Consider the following 18,445-nt stretch of genomic DNA (forward strand, 5'->3'; position numbering starts at 1 on the left):
AGAGTGGGAGAAACTCCACTGAATGATGGCAAAGCACTCATACAACAGCATGTGGTACAGTATGATGTTTGAATACACTCTGATTGAGGATGTGAGGACTTACACGATAAGCATATTGATTAACACATTGGAAAATAATACATAGAAAAAAGACCCACAAAAAAACATTTTGAGATTGAATGCATTACTGGACCATTTGAAAATAACTGCGATGCTATATGAAAGCAATGCAAAATGCATTTACTGTGAGCTAAAAAGTGAAAATGACCTATTTCACAAAGTGTGTTGACAATAATGATTGTTTTAATTGTGCCAAGAAAAGCTGTAACGGAATAATTAAGTATAGAAACAGAGATACAAATACGTAACAATACCACTAAGAAAACACATTCGAGAATCACGCAGAGCTCCCTTGACATTGACCAGGAGCATTACTGCGTGTTGCACAGTAACAGTTAACTGTTAAGTGTATAAATACCATCTCGTGAACCCCTAGTGAACCCTGAGACTGAGGGTTGGGCGGGGAAACCGAGTTGTTTAGGACCATGAGGAGTGTCGAGTGAGGCCGTCCCTGTAGAGGAGAGCATGGGAGAAGAGTAGTGGAGCGTCGTTTTTTGTTTTTTTTGTCACTGCTGCGCGCCGATCTGCTGCCGCTCAAGTGTTGCATGCTGAAGAGTCCCGACGCTCTGTGAAGGAGCTTTTAAGAGGATGATATAGGATGAAGGTTGGAATTCCGAGGGGCAATGAAGATGAAGATAAGAGTGGTAATTATGAATGAGACATCACTGTAATGTTCATTTGTGGGGCGCTTTAGTGTTTTCTCATAAGTGAGTTAGAGGCTGAGCTGTCATTATATTGTCTATGACCTCATTTTCATTTTGATCATTTAAAGAATCTTTAATTGATTTGATTCCTATAAGACAATCATGTAGGAGCGCACATGTCTAAAGATCTTTTTTTTCTGCAAGAGGGGAAAGTAATCAGTAGCGCCGAGATCGAAAAGTGGCCGATGGTATGCTACTGTTGTTCTGCGGTTTGTACCCCTAGAGTGGTATGCCTCTGTGTTCAGTGGTACCTATACCTGGAGTGGTATGCCTCTTTGTTCAGTGGTACCTATACCTGGAGTGGTATGCCACTGTGTTCAGTGGTATGCACCTATACCTGGAGTGGTATGCCTCTTTGTTCAGTGGTATGCACCTATACCTGGAGTGGTATGCCTCTTTGTTCAGTGGTATGCACCTATACCTGGAGTGGTATGCCTCTGTGTTCAGTGGTATGCACCTATACCTGGAGTGGTATGCCTCTGTGTTCAGTGGTATGCACCTATACCTGGAGTGGTATGCCTCTGTGTTCAGTGGTATGCACCTATACCTGGAGTGGTATGCCTCTGTGTTCAGTGGTATGCACCTATACCTGGAGTGGTATGCCTCTGTGTTCAGTGGTATGCACCTATACCTGGAGTGGTATGCCTCTGTGTTCAGTGGTATGCACCTATACCTGGAGTGGTATGCCACTCCCTTTGATGTATTCATCTGACTGTATTGACAAAGTCGGCAGCACAGCCTCTGTGTATATATACACATTGACAATAATATCAGTTTCAGGGCACATCAGCAAATACTAAATCACTTTGTTGTCATTTCAAAAGCCTTTCGTATATCCGAACAAGAAAATGGACGAGATAGAATAGATACATTCCTATATTTAAGACGCTGTGTTGTGCTACTTTGTCAATAAAGTCAGAAAAAATACATTTTGCGGCATCACTGTTTGGGAATCAAACCAATTTGCATTAAATGTGCATATGCATCATCATATGCAATCAGCAAAGGTATGTACCTACCTATAGAGTGGTATACCACCATACCATTATATATATATATATATATATATATATATATATATATATATATATATATATATATATATATATATCTATATATATATATATATATATATATCATACGACTGAAATGAATGACATACCACTCTGATTCAACAGCATATACCACTAATATAAACTTTCAAGCAGTATATGCTGTTAGAAAAGGAGTGGCATACCACCATCGGTATAACAGTGGCATACCATCGGCCACTTTTCGATCTCGGCAATCACTCAAAGTAATAATGAAACATATGTTTTGATTTCAGCTGCTATTTTTTTGCACCTCTCTTTAAAACATTGCTGACGGAGAGTGGCACAGCTGAGGTTCCATCTGCAGCCTTGCATGAGGAAAAGAGCAGCTGCAATTACTGTGTGGCCCCTGCTTTCAAAGCTGATATTTAATTAGCAGTGATCTTCTTGATCAAAAGAAATGTAGCTCTCGTCCTGAAGCCGATTTCCTAAATCAAATGCTCTGACTTGATGTTGTTTTTATGCTCTTATTTTATATCTTAACGTCTGTCGTGTGTGTCTCTCTGCAGTGCCATGGGGTTAGTGGCATCATCCTCGTCACCATGGTTACCGGTTTTATGTTGGTGTACAACAACAGCGGCTCTGGTGACAGATCATATTCCTCATCATCCCTATCGTCACACCGTTTAGATGGTCCTGTTCCATCCACGAAAAAGCCAGAGAGACCGCAGCCACTCCCAACACCGACACTTTCGGGGTACACAGGTGTCATGGATCATAAGGTAAATATGCACCATCTGTGCACTGTGATCTGTCTCCTTATGCCATTTCATGGTGCACTGCACAGTGATGATGTCTAATATAGCTATACATAAGAGCTATAGGGAGGCCAGCTGGAAGAGGGAAATCTGTTTGATAATTCATGTCAGTAAACAGGGCCTGAAGGCCATTTTATGCTCTTTGTCTTGTTTGAAAAGAACCAAAACTCAACTTCAATAAATGATGCAGGAAAGTGGCGCAGGTTGGTTCACCCACCACTACCACAGAGATATATAGGGTAAACCTCAGCTTGGTTGTGTTCCATCAAACACAGTGACAGTGTTTTGGGGTGACGGATCAGGTTGTTGTCGGTGCATTAGGAGACTGCATGGAGACGGGAGTGGGATTTGGGGTAATAGCATACTGGCAGGTGAAAAGTGTGTATACAGAGTTTTGGAAGGAGCATGTGGAGGCCGGCAGTGGAGATACAAGTGACAAGGACAGCAGCGCGTGGGACTTTGTCACTTACAAACCGAGTAGGAAAAGCTACAGAAAAAGAAGCAGCAAAGTCACTTTGAATATCTTTATTGTCTGGGATGTGCCAGACAGACCTTGCTTGATGCACTGAATCAGTTAATGCACTACATATCCTTTAAGATGGCGGTAGTAACCTTAGTCTCCTGCCACTCTACATCAAGGGATTTGGCATTGGGATGTATTGTGCGTGACATATTTGTGTCGAGCAGCCACCCCTTGAAAAGAAAACTGATTTTTTTGCCACTTTTGCCACATATATAACACAAAGTGCACGCAATCTGTATTCAACTGTCATCCACCAGAGAGACGAGCATGTAAATGTAGGTTTCAGGAATGCACTGAAAATGTCTTTTTGAAGCTTCTGGTGCTGCCCTGGTTACAGAGAGAACTGAAGAATCCTCTTCTGATGTGTTTGACTTGTGTACATGTCCACCCCACAGCTGAATGCGACATCCAGTTCTTTTCATCTTGGGTAATACAATGATTATTTGCATTTGCTTTTACATTTGATAGATTATGTTTTTAGCGATAAATTAAACTCTAAATGTGATAAATTACATTTTGTAGCAATTTTAATAAGGAAAAGCTACAGAATGAAATATAAGTTTATTACAGCTTTGCTGTCCCCTGTAAGGCTATAATAATACCAATCAATCTCTTAAACAATGAAGTCAAAAGCTGAAGTTGCTGTGGTAGAACACTCTCTAAATGATCTCTGTACTTTACTCTGTTTGTTGGTTCATAATTGATGTGAAGCACTTTGAATTGCCTTGTTGTTGAAATGTGCTATACAAATAAACTTGCCTTGCCTTGCCTAACCCGTTATGAAATATTTAGTGACAAAAGCACTTAAAAACGGATGGATTTCTACCTGAACGGCTACTCAAGACATCACCGCAGTAATCTTTTGTGTAAGCGCCACAGTCAGTGTTGTTGTAATGCAGAGGCCTATCATTGAGAAACCAGCACAGTGTTACAGACAGATCATCCAGACGCCGCCGTGTCTCCCCCACAGTGAGAAAGATAGCTTTCCGCTCGAAGCACATTGCTCAGGCAGGTCTGGACAGGAGAAGATTTGGAAGGAAAAAAGTGTTGTTACATTTCACCTTTCAGTGATTAATGATCAATGATAGGAGAGTGTGAGAGCGATGTAGGTTCGGAGAGAGGTTAAATCCGGCTGAGGCATCCTGGACTTCTTGATTTAGCCAGATTCTACGTTCAGGGCTCCTCTGCGACGTTGGGATCCCTTTAAAGTCAATGACATTTTTTTTTACCGTGGCTCCTAAGAGAAATGAGCGTTTGGAGGGTTTTTTTTGTAGGCACTACATTATTCACAAATCCTTCATGTTTGTCCACTTCCTCCTGGCTGACAGCTGATTCATGATGGATCCACACTGCGACAATTTCATACTGCTTAGTGTCACTATGCTCCCACCTCCCGTGGGGCTTCCAGCTCTTTCTGCTGCTGCTGCTTCACCCTCCGACAGAGCCGGGGAATGACTAACCAGAGCAGACCTGCTGTAGGATCAGTGGAGTGGGTGGATCGGTCTGTATTATTTCCTTCAGGGTCATCTGAGGTCCGCTGCTGCTGCTTGAGGGAATCTTGGCTTTGACTCACACAGGGTTACACACACATTCACACAGCTCTGGCGCACGCATGCAGACAACCTGCATGCAAATGCCCAGACGTGTTGTTAAAATTTTATGCTCTCGTCAGAGCCAGCGAAGCTTTAAAAATGCGACGGGAGCTCTATCTAATGTGCCTGCTGGACCTTGTTTATGGTCCATATCGACTAATGTGCACATCTTGTCTGCATGGGCTGGGATTTCACCGAGGTTGGTGATGGTCTGTGGTTGCTTCGCCCATTTACATCTCACCCAGGAGTTTGCAAAACACCAAGCACACATCAATCGCTAAGACCGGTGCTACTTCATGCGGCAGTGCGTTAAAGGCTAAACATTTGGCTTTTCCTTCTGCCCCTTCAGTGCTTAATAGTGATATGAAAACAGCAGAGCAGCACTGTTGACAGACATGTATACACTGTGAGATCAGACTATAAAGTTATGGTGCACATTTACTGTATGTGGGATGTTTTGAGCGACTTGCTAGGAGTCTCTGTGTTCATTATGTTCCTCTTTGTCTGCCTTCTGCAATCTCTGCAGGTTTTTGTGAGATGTCCTTCTCTAGCATATATTTCTTTTCTTTGACAAGCTACAGTAATTAGAGCCACACACACACACACACACACACACACACACACACACACACACACACACACACACACACACACACACACATATTTGAACATCTATACAGCCTCTCTTTTCTTCTGCTTAGCTCCTCATCTTCTCTTGCTCTCTGACGTTTTGCCGATTCCAGTTAAAGAGATGTTGACCTTTGAAGAACTGTCAGCAGAATCAATCTACATTGGCCTTTATACACTCTAATCACAAAGTCTGTGTGAGAGCATGAATGTGGATTGTGGGCCTATGCCAGTTTATGATGTACCTACTTATTATGGGCAATACCACTCCGTGTCTCTCACAGCCTACAACGCTGTCAGCCCCGGAGAAAAAGGTGTCATTAGAAAGTCAATTATGCAAACAAAATGACCCCGTTCTATGTAAGATGTGCTATACAATCAGTATGTTAATGGTCAGCTTACTTAATGGATGAGGTTTCAGGATATGCAAATTTTAAATACACTCAAAGTGAGGGAGCACTCCTGGAAAAACAGAATCAGGTGTCGTCTTCAGACTTACATTACATAGCCCAGCTTGTAGTCCTGCTTATATACGTATAAACTACACCTGGTATTAACATGTAATGTGTATCCGGGGGATGACATCCAATCCATGGGTCTTAGCATTTACGCCTTGTATTAAAATGCTTTCCTTGTTATCTCGCCTACATTGTGATCACATCTCTGACCATTTCCAAAAGGGGTCTGGCCGATCCGGTCGTGTAGCGATACCACTGCATTTTTCTTATGGTGAAGGGCAAGAGCTGACAGGAAGTCATGAATATCATCTTCTTTCTGGTCATGGTGGAAACCAGCCAGAAATTATTCCACTTCTCCCCATCAGTGTGTGCTGCTAACGAGGCTCTGTACTCATACTCTGGTGCAGCCATCCACTTATCTCTGACTGAGGTTGACTGGAGGAGGAAGAAGAAGAAGAAGAAGAAGAAGAAGAAGACAGGCGCCTTGATTGTCTCGCCTTTATTCCCTTCAATTGAGAACAGAGCAAGTTTAGCGTCGTGGCTTGAATGTGTGTTGCCAGAAGGAGCTTAATGAGATGTCGACCGTCAGGAGGGGTTTCGATGTAATTAATTGGTCTCTGAGAAGAGAAAGCAGCTCTGATCATTAAACTTCACACCACACAACCGGCACCACTTAATCCACCTCTGCTCTCCGTTGAGCCGTTAGCCTAATTCTGCAAGCTTCAGAAAATGTACAGTTACTGTTATGATAACGATCAACTCTAATTGAAATAATTAAGAAAATACAGCTGAGTCATGATCGCTCACCACTGCTCACATCAGAGGATGTTTGACATCAAGGGATAAGGTTGGAGATATTCTACAGTTTTCTTATTGTCAACAAATCCCACAACAGTCTTGTAGGTGTAATTGATAATTAAAAAAAGTCTGCCAGGTAACTGGTAACTGATAATATGTGAGCTCACATATTAGCTCACATATTATCTTAACCATGAAATGCACCAGCTTACAAATTGAGATTTTTAGTCAGTTCAGTTAGCTTCTTTACTGATTTACCAGGCTAACACCTCGCTGTATTATGTTCCAACTATTAGACGACTGCTTTCGGAAACCATTTCTGACGTCAGTTGTCTTCTTTAGGTAGTCTACAGAATTAAATATTTAGGTCTCGTTTTTTGTGGTCACACCCACTGTTAGCATATAGAAGGTATGTCCAAGTTTGCAGCTGAAAATAGTCCCCAACAAATGCACTATTTGCTCCTGTTTGAGTGACATTTTGTGAAAGAATAGTATGAAAAAAATAGTTTGATTTATGACAGAATAAAACCAAACCAATCATCATTTTTACATCATCACTGCAGCTGATGATCCCACGGTATATTTTATCTATCCGTATATCTTTACATCTATAAAATCTGAAGCAATGCATTACATTGTCGGATCCTTAGCAGCGCACATGCCATGGACATTACTTTTTCCATTTTTTTGAGGGCACCGTATTGTGCAGACATTTCCCAGAACTGTGACACTCAATAAATACTGTGTACTACTGTATATAGTAGCTTAAACGGGAAGTGACTTTGGCTAAAGCATGGGATTCATGGGATTTGTTAACAATAAGAAAAATATCAAATTGACTCCAGTCTTACCATGGTTAACAATGACAATGGGGCCCTTTTTGTTCTTGTGCTAATGACTCCTCTCTGAGCTTATAGCTCAATATTTTTACCTGTAGGTCTGTACTCTCCACCCCTCTCAAACTGAAAGGGGTGCAGACAGAGACTGGTGGATTGGAGGCTCTGGTGTAATATCAGAGGATGACTGATGGGGTTTGCTCTGAAACCAATTATGATTCTGGGAACCCCAGGGAAGTGAATGAACAGAATCATACTGATGAGTCTGTGTGGGCGGTAATTGACTGGGACTGGAACCGGAGCCACACGCTTAACCGCTTCTTCTTCTTCTGCTGCTGCTCTGAATGCCACGTCTCTCTCCTTAAACACTTTATTTAATTTATATACAGACGAAGGATCTCAACGTACACAAACATGCATGGAAAAATCTCACACAATAAGTCTTTCTTCTGAAATGCAACAATAGGAAATACAATATAGAAAATTATATTACAAAAATAAATTACATAGACAGATATAAATCAATTTGTTGATACTACTAATTCACAGGATCGTAAATACATATACATCAGGGGCACTATTAGCCTCTGAAAATGGAAAAATAGGATATGAAAGGTTTCCATATTTAAAAAAAATTAACAACACCATTTTTGATATGTGAGAAGATCTAGTTGATAAGCAACCAGTTGAAGTCTCCCTTATTATAAGAGAGTGAGTATCTGAAATGAGAATTTGGTATTGAGGAGAAAAAGGCTTGTATCAAATTTTCATCATCCCAGTTGGGAGAATAAATACTTGCTTGTGTCGCTTGTTTGTTGAAGAGTTCTCAAAGGCAAATCAACAATTCCACCTGCTTCAAAGAGGATGTCTTTATGAATAACTGACTGTGCCTCTGGCCTCAGAATCAACTCTAGAACGGTAAACTTTCCCCTCCCAATAATTATATATCCTTCTAACATCTCTATTACCTCCGGGAATGATAAGACTAATTGAAGGTGGGTGGAAATTTGGTTAATTTGGGAATATTATTTTCCCCTTTAATATGCATTGACATAACTTTCCTATTGCTTGGGGTTAATACTTTAGAAAAGTGGAGATATATTGCGCCAGAGCCAGAATAAACAGTACTGGATACTTAAAGTGTAAAGTAAATATAGAATATTTACTTAAGCTTCATTAAACATAGATTATAAAAAGACTGATTGCATAATAAAGCCCTCTCTTTTATTAACAGTTGATTTTGGGAGTCCGTCTCCGCCTAAAGTGGCACCTGTTAGATTTTGAATTTAACTTCTGAGTTAAGCTTTGGGTTGACTTTATCCAGCATGTCCCCAAAATAGTGGAGCAAACCAAAAGTCCTCATTATCCTGCTGCATTGATTTCTTTCTTTCTTGGTCCTGGTTCATCTTTCACTGTCTTTTTTTGTCTACTTTGTCTTTTGATCACGACATGTAAAGTTCTCTTTCAAAGTTGTTTTGTTGTGTGGCGAGTGACGACCATGAAAAGAGAACACTTGACGTAAAGACTCATGACCTACGATAGAGAGAGAGAGGAAGCAAAGGAAAGTAGGCTTCATTAAAGGCAACAACAGTAAACACAGACGATCGGTAACGTTGTTGTATTGGCTAGCATCCTCATTTAGTCTGGTCGTGCCTCTAGATACTTTTTAGTACCACAGTAGTTTAGAAACTATTTGAATGCATTTTCGATAAACGACCTCCCAGGTGAACTATAAATGAATGAGGAGTGCATGTGGAGACATCTTCACACTGCCATGACACCGGAGGTCTCTTCTTTTGTCGACGATCACATCAGAGTTCACTGCATGGCCTCGTGAAGTTGAATTATCCAGGAAAGTGTTATCTTATGAGGGTATGCATTATTGATCAAGGCGGACAGCGCTCTGCCTGCATAATAAAGTGCAGACTGCGTGTCTCTGTGGGAGTCAGCAAGTGTTCGAGTGCTAATTGGTTCACAAATTAAAGGACCTCTGTGTTAATTCAAGGCTGATTATGAGTAAAAAAATCCACCTGTAATATGCAATGCAGTGCCCTCATTCATTTGTTCATTCATTCAAGAGTGTGTGGGTCACATCTTCAGCTGCCTGCCCTGCTGATATATATTCTCCATCTGATTCTGAAAGCTCCTCTCAATGTGATGCACCACGGTCCATAAGTGGCTATTTCCCAGCATCATCAAGCTGTCAGAAGCTCGGGGAGCTGACGCTGGAGCTTCAGCGTCACCGTCAAGGACACTTTTAGTATTTCACAAGCACTTTAAACCACAACACTGTCCATGCAACCTTCAATTGCCTTTTCCTAGTTTAACACATCCCCCGACTTTCAAAATGATTAAAAGCTGCTTGGGAGTAGTTGTTTGGACCGTGCCGAAGGGAAAATGCCCTTTATCTGTTGTATGTAAAAGAAGAAACAGCTAATGGGACTGGGATATTTTTTAAGGCAGGGAGGGTGTTTGTGCAGTGAAGCACGTCATTTGCACCAGCCAACTTGTTATTAAGGGAGGAGGTGTGTGTGTGTGTGTGTGTGTGTGTGTGTGTGTGTGTGTGTGTGTGTACACCCAGACTGTGACTGTGCATGTGTGTGTAGAAGGGATTACAACTGGTTTTGGATCTTGACACTTTTTAGACAGATCTTGCCAGAGGAACGTGATTGTATGACACATCTGGGTCGACATCGAACTCTGCACAAAGATTTAAGGACATCCACAGACTCCACCACCTGTACACACATATACAGACGCAGGACCACACACACACACACACACACATACACGCACACAAGGCAATCAGTCAGTGTGGGGTTGCAGAGATAGTGGGAGAGTATAATAAATATAGCAGAGGGAGCAGCACAGCCTGTGGCGCTGGTAATATCACCTGTATTGTACACACACACACACACACACACACACACACACACACACACACACACACACATTCCCACTTCTGAACTTGATGGTGTGGGTATGCTCAGAGCACAGTTCAGAATGCCAATGTAGCTCTCTATTAAGGTTCAGAATAATTCATGTGAAGAGTTTCTGGGTTTTTGCTGTCAGATCACTCAATCCCAGCTCGCCTTTTTCAACTTGGAAAACCTGTGTGGACACTAAACACAAATACCTGGTCAATATAATGCCAACCAACACAACTACCCTGCAATGCACCTCGACAAAGCTTATTGCTGAGTCAGAAATCGCATGCTATGCACTACTTACACAACGTGTGTACTATCGTTCAACCTGCGTGAGTAAATAGTAGTGTGTATCTTTTCGGGCGCAAAATAAATATACCGGCTTATGTGTATTCGTGATGTTCCTACAAAAATGAAAGTAGCACACAGAATAGCCTCTGCTCTACTGGCAACCTGCAGTGCATTTGAATAATAGGATACCTGACAAAAGAGGCCATTACCGGCCTAGCTGGTCGACTCTGCCAGTTACACTTTATTCAGGTGTGGCTGCAGAAGACAGCATAATCATGGTACTAAAGGGCAGCATATCAACTTTAAGTGTGGACTGTTTACAGTTGAAGTTGTCCACATGTGCTGTCATACAGACTGTGCTGAACTCTTTCAGGATCATTGGATTTTTAAGACTACGACTCACCCTTAACGGCTACAGGACGCATCCCTTTTGCCTGTTGCCACTACTACGCTAGCGGGGTGGCTCTATTTAACTACTACTACTACTACTACTAGTTTGGTGATCTTCTGACTTTTCCTCTTGCACAGAGGTTTTCAAAGTGGAAGGTAAATATTGCATTAGTTGGCAAATAACGATCACAGAGACCCACAGTGCTCTAGCACAGTCAGGAGGTTGACATTTGTGGTTTTGAAGGAAAAGTCTAAAATGGATTTCCATGAATTTTTGGACAGACAATCATGTTCCCCTTTAGTGATCCCTCTACTTTTCTTTTAGTGAAATTAACTTGTCAATATTATCAAATATTTCCAAAATCAACAACATTCCCATGAGCCTTAGCTTTATTTCATGCCTGGTGCTAATTAGCAAACGTTAGCATGCTAATACGCTTAATTAAGACGGTGAACATTGGTATGGTATAGCATTGTCGTGGTGAGCACTGTAGCATCTAGTCTTGTCTTTTTATTGCCTCTGAGAATACGTCATGCTGTCATTTTTAAAAGGTTTTTACTGACAGAAAAACAGAAGCGATTCCAAATGGGAAATGGCTTGATAAGACTATACTCTGGATTGAAAACCAATCTGACCTTTAATCTTTCATCTATACAGCCTCTGAAGATGCACTGCAGGACTTGTGCCCTGGTGACCAGCTCCGGCCAGCTAACTGGGAGCAGGAGAGGCGAGGAAATCGACAGCTCTGAGTGCGTAATCCGTATGAACGATGCTCCCAGTATAAGGCATCAGCAGGACGTTGGGCGACGCACAAGCCTGCGTGTCGTATCTCACGCCAGCCTGCAGATGGTCCTGCGCAGCCGGCAGGAGCTGCTCAACGCGAGCCAAGACACAGTGTTCATCTTCTGGGGACCCAACAGCTGCATGAGACGGGATGGGAAAGGCAACGTTTACAACAACCTCAGGCTGTTGAACCAGCTACTGCCCAAACTTAAAGTCTACATCACTTCTCGGATCAAAATGCTGAAGTTCGATGAATTGTTTGAAAAGGAAACGGGGCTTGACAGGTAAATGTCCACAGAAATGTCCTGTGTTTGAGGGGTTTTCTTCTTCAGAAAAAGCCTCACATATTTTAGTATACGAGTTCACAAAAGAATAAGTCAGAGCTCCAAACACTCACAGCATTATTAATAGGATTTAGATTTAAAACGTGTCTATTATCTTTAAAAGGAGTTTAAGGGATTTGATTCATGCCAAGTTCACAGTTGGCCCACTAATGCCAGGCTTAGGGAGACTATTGCAAAGCACTTTCTTATGTGCTACCATGTAGCAGGACCTCTACAGACGTGGCTCAACATCAGAAAGGAAAGCACACACATTTAGTTTCAATGTCATTTGGATTCTGTAAGATGTGTTATGTTTCCCCAGTGATTACAACCCGAAAAACAATGGGATGAGTAAACATTAATTAGTATCTTGAAGTAAGAACTGACACATTATTTACTGAAAGGGACAAATTACAAACTAGGTAGCTGCAACATAAATAAATAACACTTTTTTTAACAATTACAAATGTTGTGTGGTATGTGAACTGAACAGTGATACTGGGGATTGGTTAATGTCGAGACTTAATGGACTCGTCCTGCCGCTCTGCATCTTTAAGTGCCACAGTCAGCGAGAAATTAGTAATACTTGTTATTTTTTTTCAGACTGAATTCAGCTTTGGTACTCTTTTATTAAAGTAAGGACCTTTTTTCCAAATATTATAATTGTAACAGGATTTGTGTGGACTTGATGCAGAGACATAAAAACATGTACATGTTTAATAACACCATGCAGAGAATGTTCTCCTACATCTTAACTGAGAGAAGTCATTTTCAGAGGCAGACGTCTTGCTCTTCCAACTCGTGACTCTCTTTTCCTTTGTTGTCATCAAAAAGACAAAACCTAATATCGGTTATACCAATCCATGTATTAATTCAAACTGTAAACACCATCACCCTGACTCACAGTCAATAACCACCTCACTGTGTGCCACACCTGTGTCAATTTAGTCTACACTTTTATAGGCTCATGGATTCCTGCAGTGTCACTCATTGGTCAACATTAGAAAACACTGTAGAAAAATGGCTGACAATGATCTTGCAAAATAAGAGCTCGATATAAAGACATTTTGCCAACATCACTCCATAAACTCATTTGCATGTGAAGAGTAAGCTAACAGGAAGATAAGAGGATGTTGCATTTGAATTAAGAATCCAATCACATCAACCTCCAAACAAGCACAGTCAGCGCCAGAATAAATGTCGTTCTCATTGATGTTTCTTTTACTGTGTACAAGGCATAGAATCAAAGAAAGTCTTTCTTCAATCTTCTTATTTATTATTTCTGAAAAGATGATTGATCAGACAAATTCTAGAATTATGAATTCACAGCTTTAATCTGGTATCATTTGATCAGTTAGTCTCTTGGAAGGAGTCAGTACCACCAAAATATTTACTCTATATGAGTGTGGAATTTGTAAATATGTTGACTTCCTCTCTTCTTCCAGGAAGAGTTCCAAGTCCTGGCTGACTACCGGCTGGTTCACCATGGCCATAGCCGTGGAGCTGTGTGACAGGATCGACGTGTACGGCATGGTGCCGCCTGATTTCTGCAGGTAAGACTCAGATTATTTTATAATCCCAGAATTTAGGTGCTTAGCAATTTTAACTCAATTTTGCAGACTAGTGGGAAGCTAAAAAATAGCAAAATAGCAATACTATGACTGTGAACTTAGCAGCTTGCTTAGCAGGCCAGTCTGTCATTTTATACCAAAGGGATGAGATCAAATTATGTTCATTTACTTAAATGTATGTCCACAACTTTCTACTTTAGCTATATGTCAACTTTATCAGTTACAGTAGATGCAGAGCAAAATTAGTATTCATTTGGAGTCTGGCCTCCTGGTGTATAACTCAAATATTCACTCACTTTTATCTGTTTTTGGTCTCCACCAACTGCTGAGGGAAATGTCTCTTTAGCTGTGAAATATGTATGTAATATGTAAAATCACAATCACATGATTTAAGGTTGCATTTAATACAATGTACTTGAAGTTACAGCATAACATTATCATCCAGTTCTGACCTCAAGTATTTAGCGTTGTGTTCCTAAGAAGCATCCATTTAAATGTCCCACAATGAACGTTCACGAGTCATGATGTAACGTTCCTAAAAGTGTTGGAGCCCACGAAAGCTTCTTTTTGATTATTTATTCATCAATTATGTTTGACACTGAAACTCAGAGAACTCAAAAAATCATGAACCACCTTTGAAAAAGAAACTAGGCAATGTCCCTTTTCATTGTCAGTTTCCTAGCAACAGTGTTCACATGGCCTCCACGCCAATAATATTGTGTCCTTGACTTGTCAGGTCAAAATACAACCTCACTTCATTTGAAGGCATCATGACAAAATATGTAACTTAAAACCAAACAGTTTTCACACATTTCACAATATATTTACTAATATACTGTAGGGAAACAAAGCCAGGAAAACTCCACCAAACAACCAAGCAATAGCATATACTGTATTATACTATAAGATATTTTTGTGTAATTCATTTGACAGTAACAGAAACATTATGCACAAACACTTCTGTTCAGTAGCTCATTTGTTAAATTATACATCCAAGACACCAACGAAGTCCTCGTCCTCGGGACTTTGTAGTTTGTCACTTCCTGTTTGAGCAAGTGGGGCAACTAGTGCGTGAAGGCGGGTTGGGTTCGCTCTCTTCTGTTGCAGCGCCTTTAACTCCACACTGTGTGCTGACAACGAGGGTGTGTTTCCACATACAAATCTTGTCTAGTACATCTTTCATGGTGCCTTCAACTTGTGACGACAATCGTTGATTGACAGCCTGCAGTGTCTCTTAGTCAGGCTGGTGAATTAGTGTGATTTCAGCACCAGTGGAAATGTTCATCTTGACATTTTTCCAAGACAAACAACACATTTCACTTAATAGGTTAGAAATGTAAAGTGCAGTCGTTTCATATTGCGAATAATTTGGCTGATGATGTTCTACAACGGCATGAAGGACAGTTTGACACGTTTGGATATTCAGAGAGACATGCAGGCCAGAAGTGACGCTCAGTCTTCCACTGAGCTTGGCGTGACCGTGAATATCAGAGGAATAAGATGGTGAATAATGAACACATCTGTGAGCCCAGATTCTTCTGATCTTTCTTTTTTTCTTTGTTCCTCTCTCCATTTCTCCCCCGCTGTGACTCGCTCCCTCTCCCCCACCTCGTCTCATAATCATCCCCATTCCTCCCTCCCTCCCTCTCTGACTTGCATGCCTTGTTCACGCTTTACTCCTCTCCTCGGCTCTCCCGTGTAGATCCTCTCATCCCTCTCTGCCGTATCATTACTATGAGCCCTCGGGGCCCGACGAGTGCTCCATGTATCTCTCCCACGAGAGGAACAAACAAGGAAGCCACCACCGCTTCAACACGGAGAAGGTCGTGTTTGCGAACTGGGCTCGAACCCTCGACATCCACTTTCACCAGCCGGACTGGAAGCCGGCCGCCGTCACCGCCGGCGTGAACAGCTCCCACGCTCCGGTTCCAGCTGGATCCTGAGATTCGCTCCAGGGACAATCCCCAGAAGTGTGGATGAATATGTGTGTGGACGGTTTCCAGATTCCCTCTCTGGACGACATGAATGCATGAGACAGCAGTGTGGGACAGAGCAAGCGACTGTTGTGGCTGTGAGCCTGCTGCCTAAGCAGCTTGGCAGAATGGGATCATTGCGTAATGGCAGCACAAAGCCCCGACAGTGTTTTGGAAGTGTAACTATAATAGGATGAATTTCACACTGGAATCAAAGCCATGGAGGTGGGCTCGAGTGTTTTTTGGTTGTCTTTTTTAACTCTGAGTAGAGCTGCTTTAACAACACTGTAGCTGTCAGAGAGGAGACAGACAATGAGGCAAGTACACCGCTGCAATAACTTGCAGTAGGACCGATCCATTTTCATAAAGTTATTACAGATTCACTGAGGACACTGAGGTCATGCCCTCATTATTTCTGGGAATGTGACTAAACTTCTCAATTACACACAAATGAATGTCATTGTCATATTTTTTGAGTTTTCAGTTTCTTTAACACTTTTATCCTCTTTCAACAATACAGTATTCACAATACAGACGACAATGACAACACTGAGTACAAAAGGTGTTACAGTTACAGTTGCAAACACTGCATATTCGGTTGTAACATACAATCTACTCATACTCGATGTGTCAATGACAGAACAAACCCATCACATTGCAGTAGGCCACTTATATCATGTATGTATAGTGCAATAAATTCATGGATCATTAAGGTAAGTAGAAATAACTTGAACAACACAAAGAGGCAACAAAAGGAGAGGTAGAAGTGTTTATGTATATGTTGTTGGTTAGGAGAGAGTCTCCACAAAATCAGTGAAGCAACATCAGACCACCATCTTGATCTGTCGTATAACAGGCAGCCTTCAAAGCCAACAGTGAAGCAAATACAGTCGGATGATATGAAGTAATGCGGGTGCTCTGAAGGTACAACAAATATTTCAGTTAATTGATTGGGTCTATTTTAATGGTATTGTCATTGCCAAGTAATATATTGGTGTTTTTTTTTTGATGTCTGGATTAATTGTTTTGTCTATTAAATGTCAGAAAATCATGAAAAATTGCTTTTATGCATTCTTAAAACCTATACAGTAAGGTCCTCACGTGTCTTGTTCTGATTTGACAAAAGAAATTATCACATTGGAGAAGATGAAACCAGTGAATGTTTGTCATTTTTTGCTTAATACATGACTCAAACTATAATATTGTTTATCAAAAGTGTTGCCAATTAATTTTCTGTCGATTAACTTCTCACTTAAATATATGAAAACATTTCAAATATGTGAAGCAATGATATAAAGAGATGCATGACCAGAACATATGGTCCATGGTTGCTGATGACTGGTGAGGTGTAGGACAGCATGGCATCAGAAATGGAATTGTTCTGAACAAATTCTCACCAGTAAAACAGAGACACTATCTAATTTTTAGACCAAAAAAATTAAAATTACAGTAAAGACTTGTAGAATTCTGCAGCAATTGTACTGTATATTCCAAAATAAAGTTTGAACCATCATCATCATCGAGGGAAATTAAATACAATTAGACAATAATCAGACATGTCACATGTTGTCACATTATTTAGACTCTTGACATCAGTATTTCTACAACCCTGGTGTCAGGATCCTGGTGGTAAAATGTTGCATAAAAAACATTAAATCTATGAAATATTGAGTCACTCAAATCAAGTTCAGGTCAGACACACATTTGACAACTTTAAAAGTACAAACAAAAGTGTTAAAAACGTGAATGTAAAGCACTTTCAAACCACAACTAAACATTTTGTTCACATAATCAAGATTTTGTCACACTAAATTGAGATGGATTTAGAAACCAAGTGTAAATATAATCCTTAAATCATATCTAGGCCTGACCTAGATCAAAGGGACATGTTAATAAGTCAATATTTTGTTCTGGCCCCTCATAAAAACCCATGTGTCTGATACTGGGGGCCACGATTTGTCCTGTTACTAAAGCCAAATGTGTGAACAAGCCCTCCAAGGCACTTCCTCCGTAATACTAATACAAATGATTACATCAGAGTGTCACAAGCAGCCTCTTCAGTCCTGACCCGCAGGCCTCCGCCTCTTCAGCATACTTGTTAGCAAGGGATTACACTGTGCTATCCAACCGTATCGCCAGAGAGAGCGGAGCAGCAAGACTATTGCAGAATTCACAAAGTGCCATCCTGCAGAGGGGCCTAAAAAGAATTTTTTTAAAAAGACATTCACTGCTGCCTGTTCCCGTACACAGGTGGAATCTTAATGTTGTAATTCTCACAGGTGCTCTGAGAAAAGCTCATGCAGTGCTTGAGTATCAAGCTAACTGGCTGCTCCTGAGATCTGCGCTGTGTGCTCAGCACACCAATTACTAACTCCTCAGGTAGAAAGGTTGGCTCTCAAACGCTTCAAAGGACAAGCTGGCTGCAAATGAGCGCGCCGTCGCTGTCTTAAACTCAAGCTCGAGGCGGCATCGTGATTTTCATTCACCTTGGAAACCAGGGGAGACGAAGGTGCTTGGAGCCAGAGGGGTGTCACCGGCATTTTAACGAAGTCTGCCTACTAGCAGCTCTCTATGCTAAGCTAAGCAAGCCAGCTGCTGGCTTCAGTCCCATGTTTACCATGCAAAGCTCGTCAATACAAAACTGTGATTTTTGAGAAAAAAAACTGAGAAAGAATGTAA

General features: G+C 41.2%; 1 protein-coding gene across 1 annotated transcript; it reads left to right on the plus strand.

Annotated features, from left to right (window-relative positions):
• The first annotated feature begins 642 nt into the window (after nucleotides 1-642).
• On the plus strand, nucleotides 643-16,862 carry st6galnac5b (ST6 (alpha-N-acetyl-neuraminyl-2,3-beta-galactosyl-1,3)-N-acetylgalactosaminide alpha-2,6-sialyltransferase 5b). The gene is made up of 5 exons (XM_068725969.1): nucleotides 643-764; nucleotides 2,425-2,637; nucleotides 11,774-12,183; nucleotides 13,668-13,775; nucleotides 15,496-16,862. The coding sequence occupies exons 1-5, from the start codon at nucleotides 744-746 to the stop codon at nucleotides 15,734-15,736; spliced, it is 993 nt and encodes a 330-aa protein (XP_068582070.1). The 5' UTR covers nucleotides 643-743; the 3' UTR covers nucleotides 15,737-16,862.
• The last annotated feature ends 1,583 nt before the right edge of the window (nucleotides 16,863-18,445 follow it).

Source organism: Cebidichthys violaceus, unplaced genomic scaffold, assembly GCF_023349555.1.
Source record: "Cebidichthys violaceus isolate CVI_PGR_0920_01 unplaced genomic scaffold, fCebVio1.0.p SCAF_37, whole genome shotgun sequence".
NCBI lineage: Eukaryota > Metazoa > Chordata > Actinopteri > Perciformes > Stichaeidae > Cebidichthys > Cebidichthys violaceus.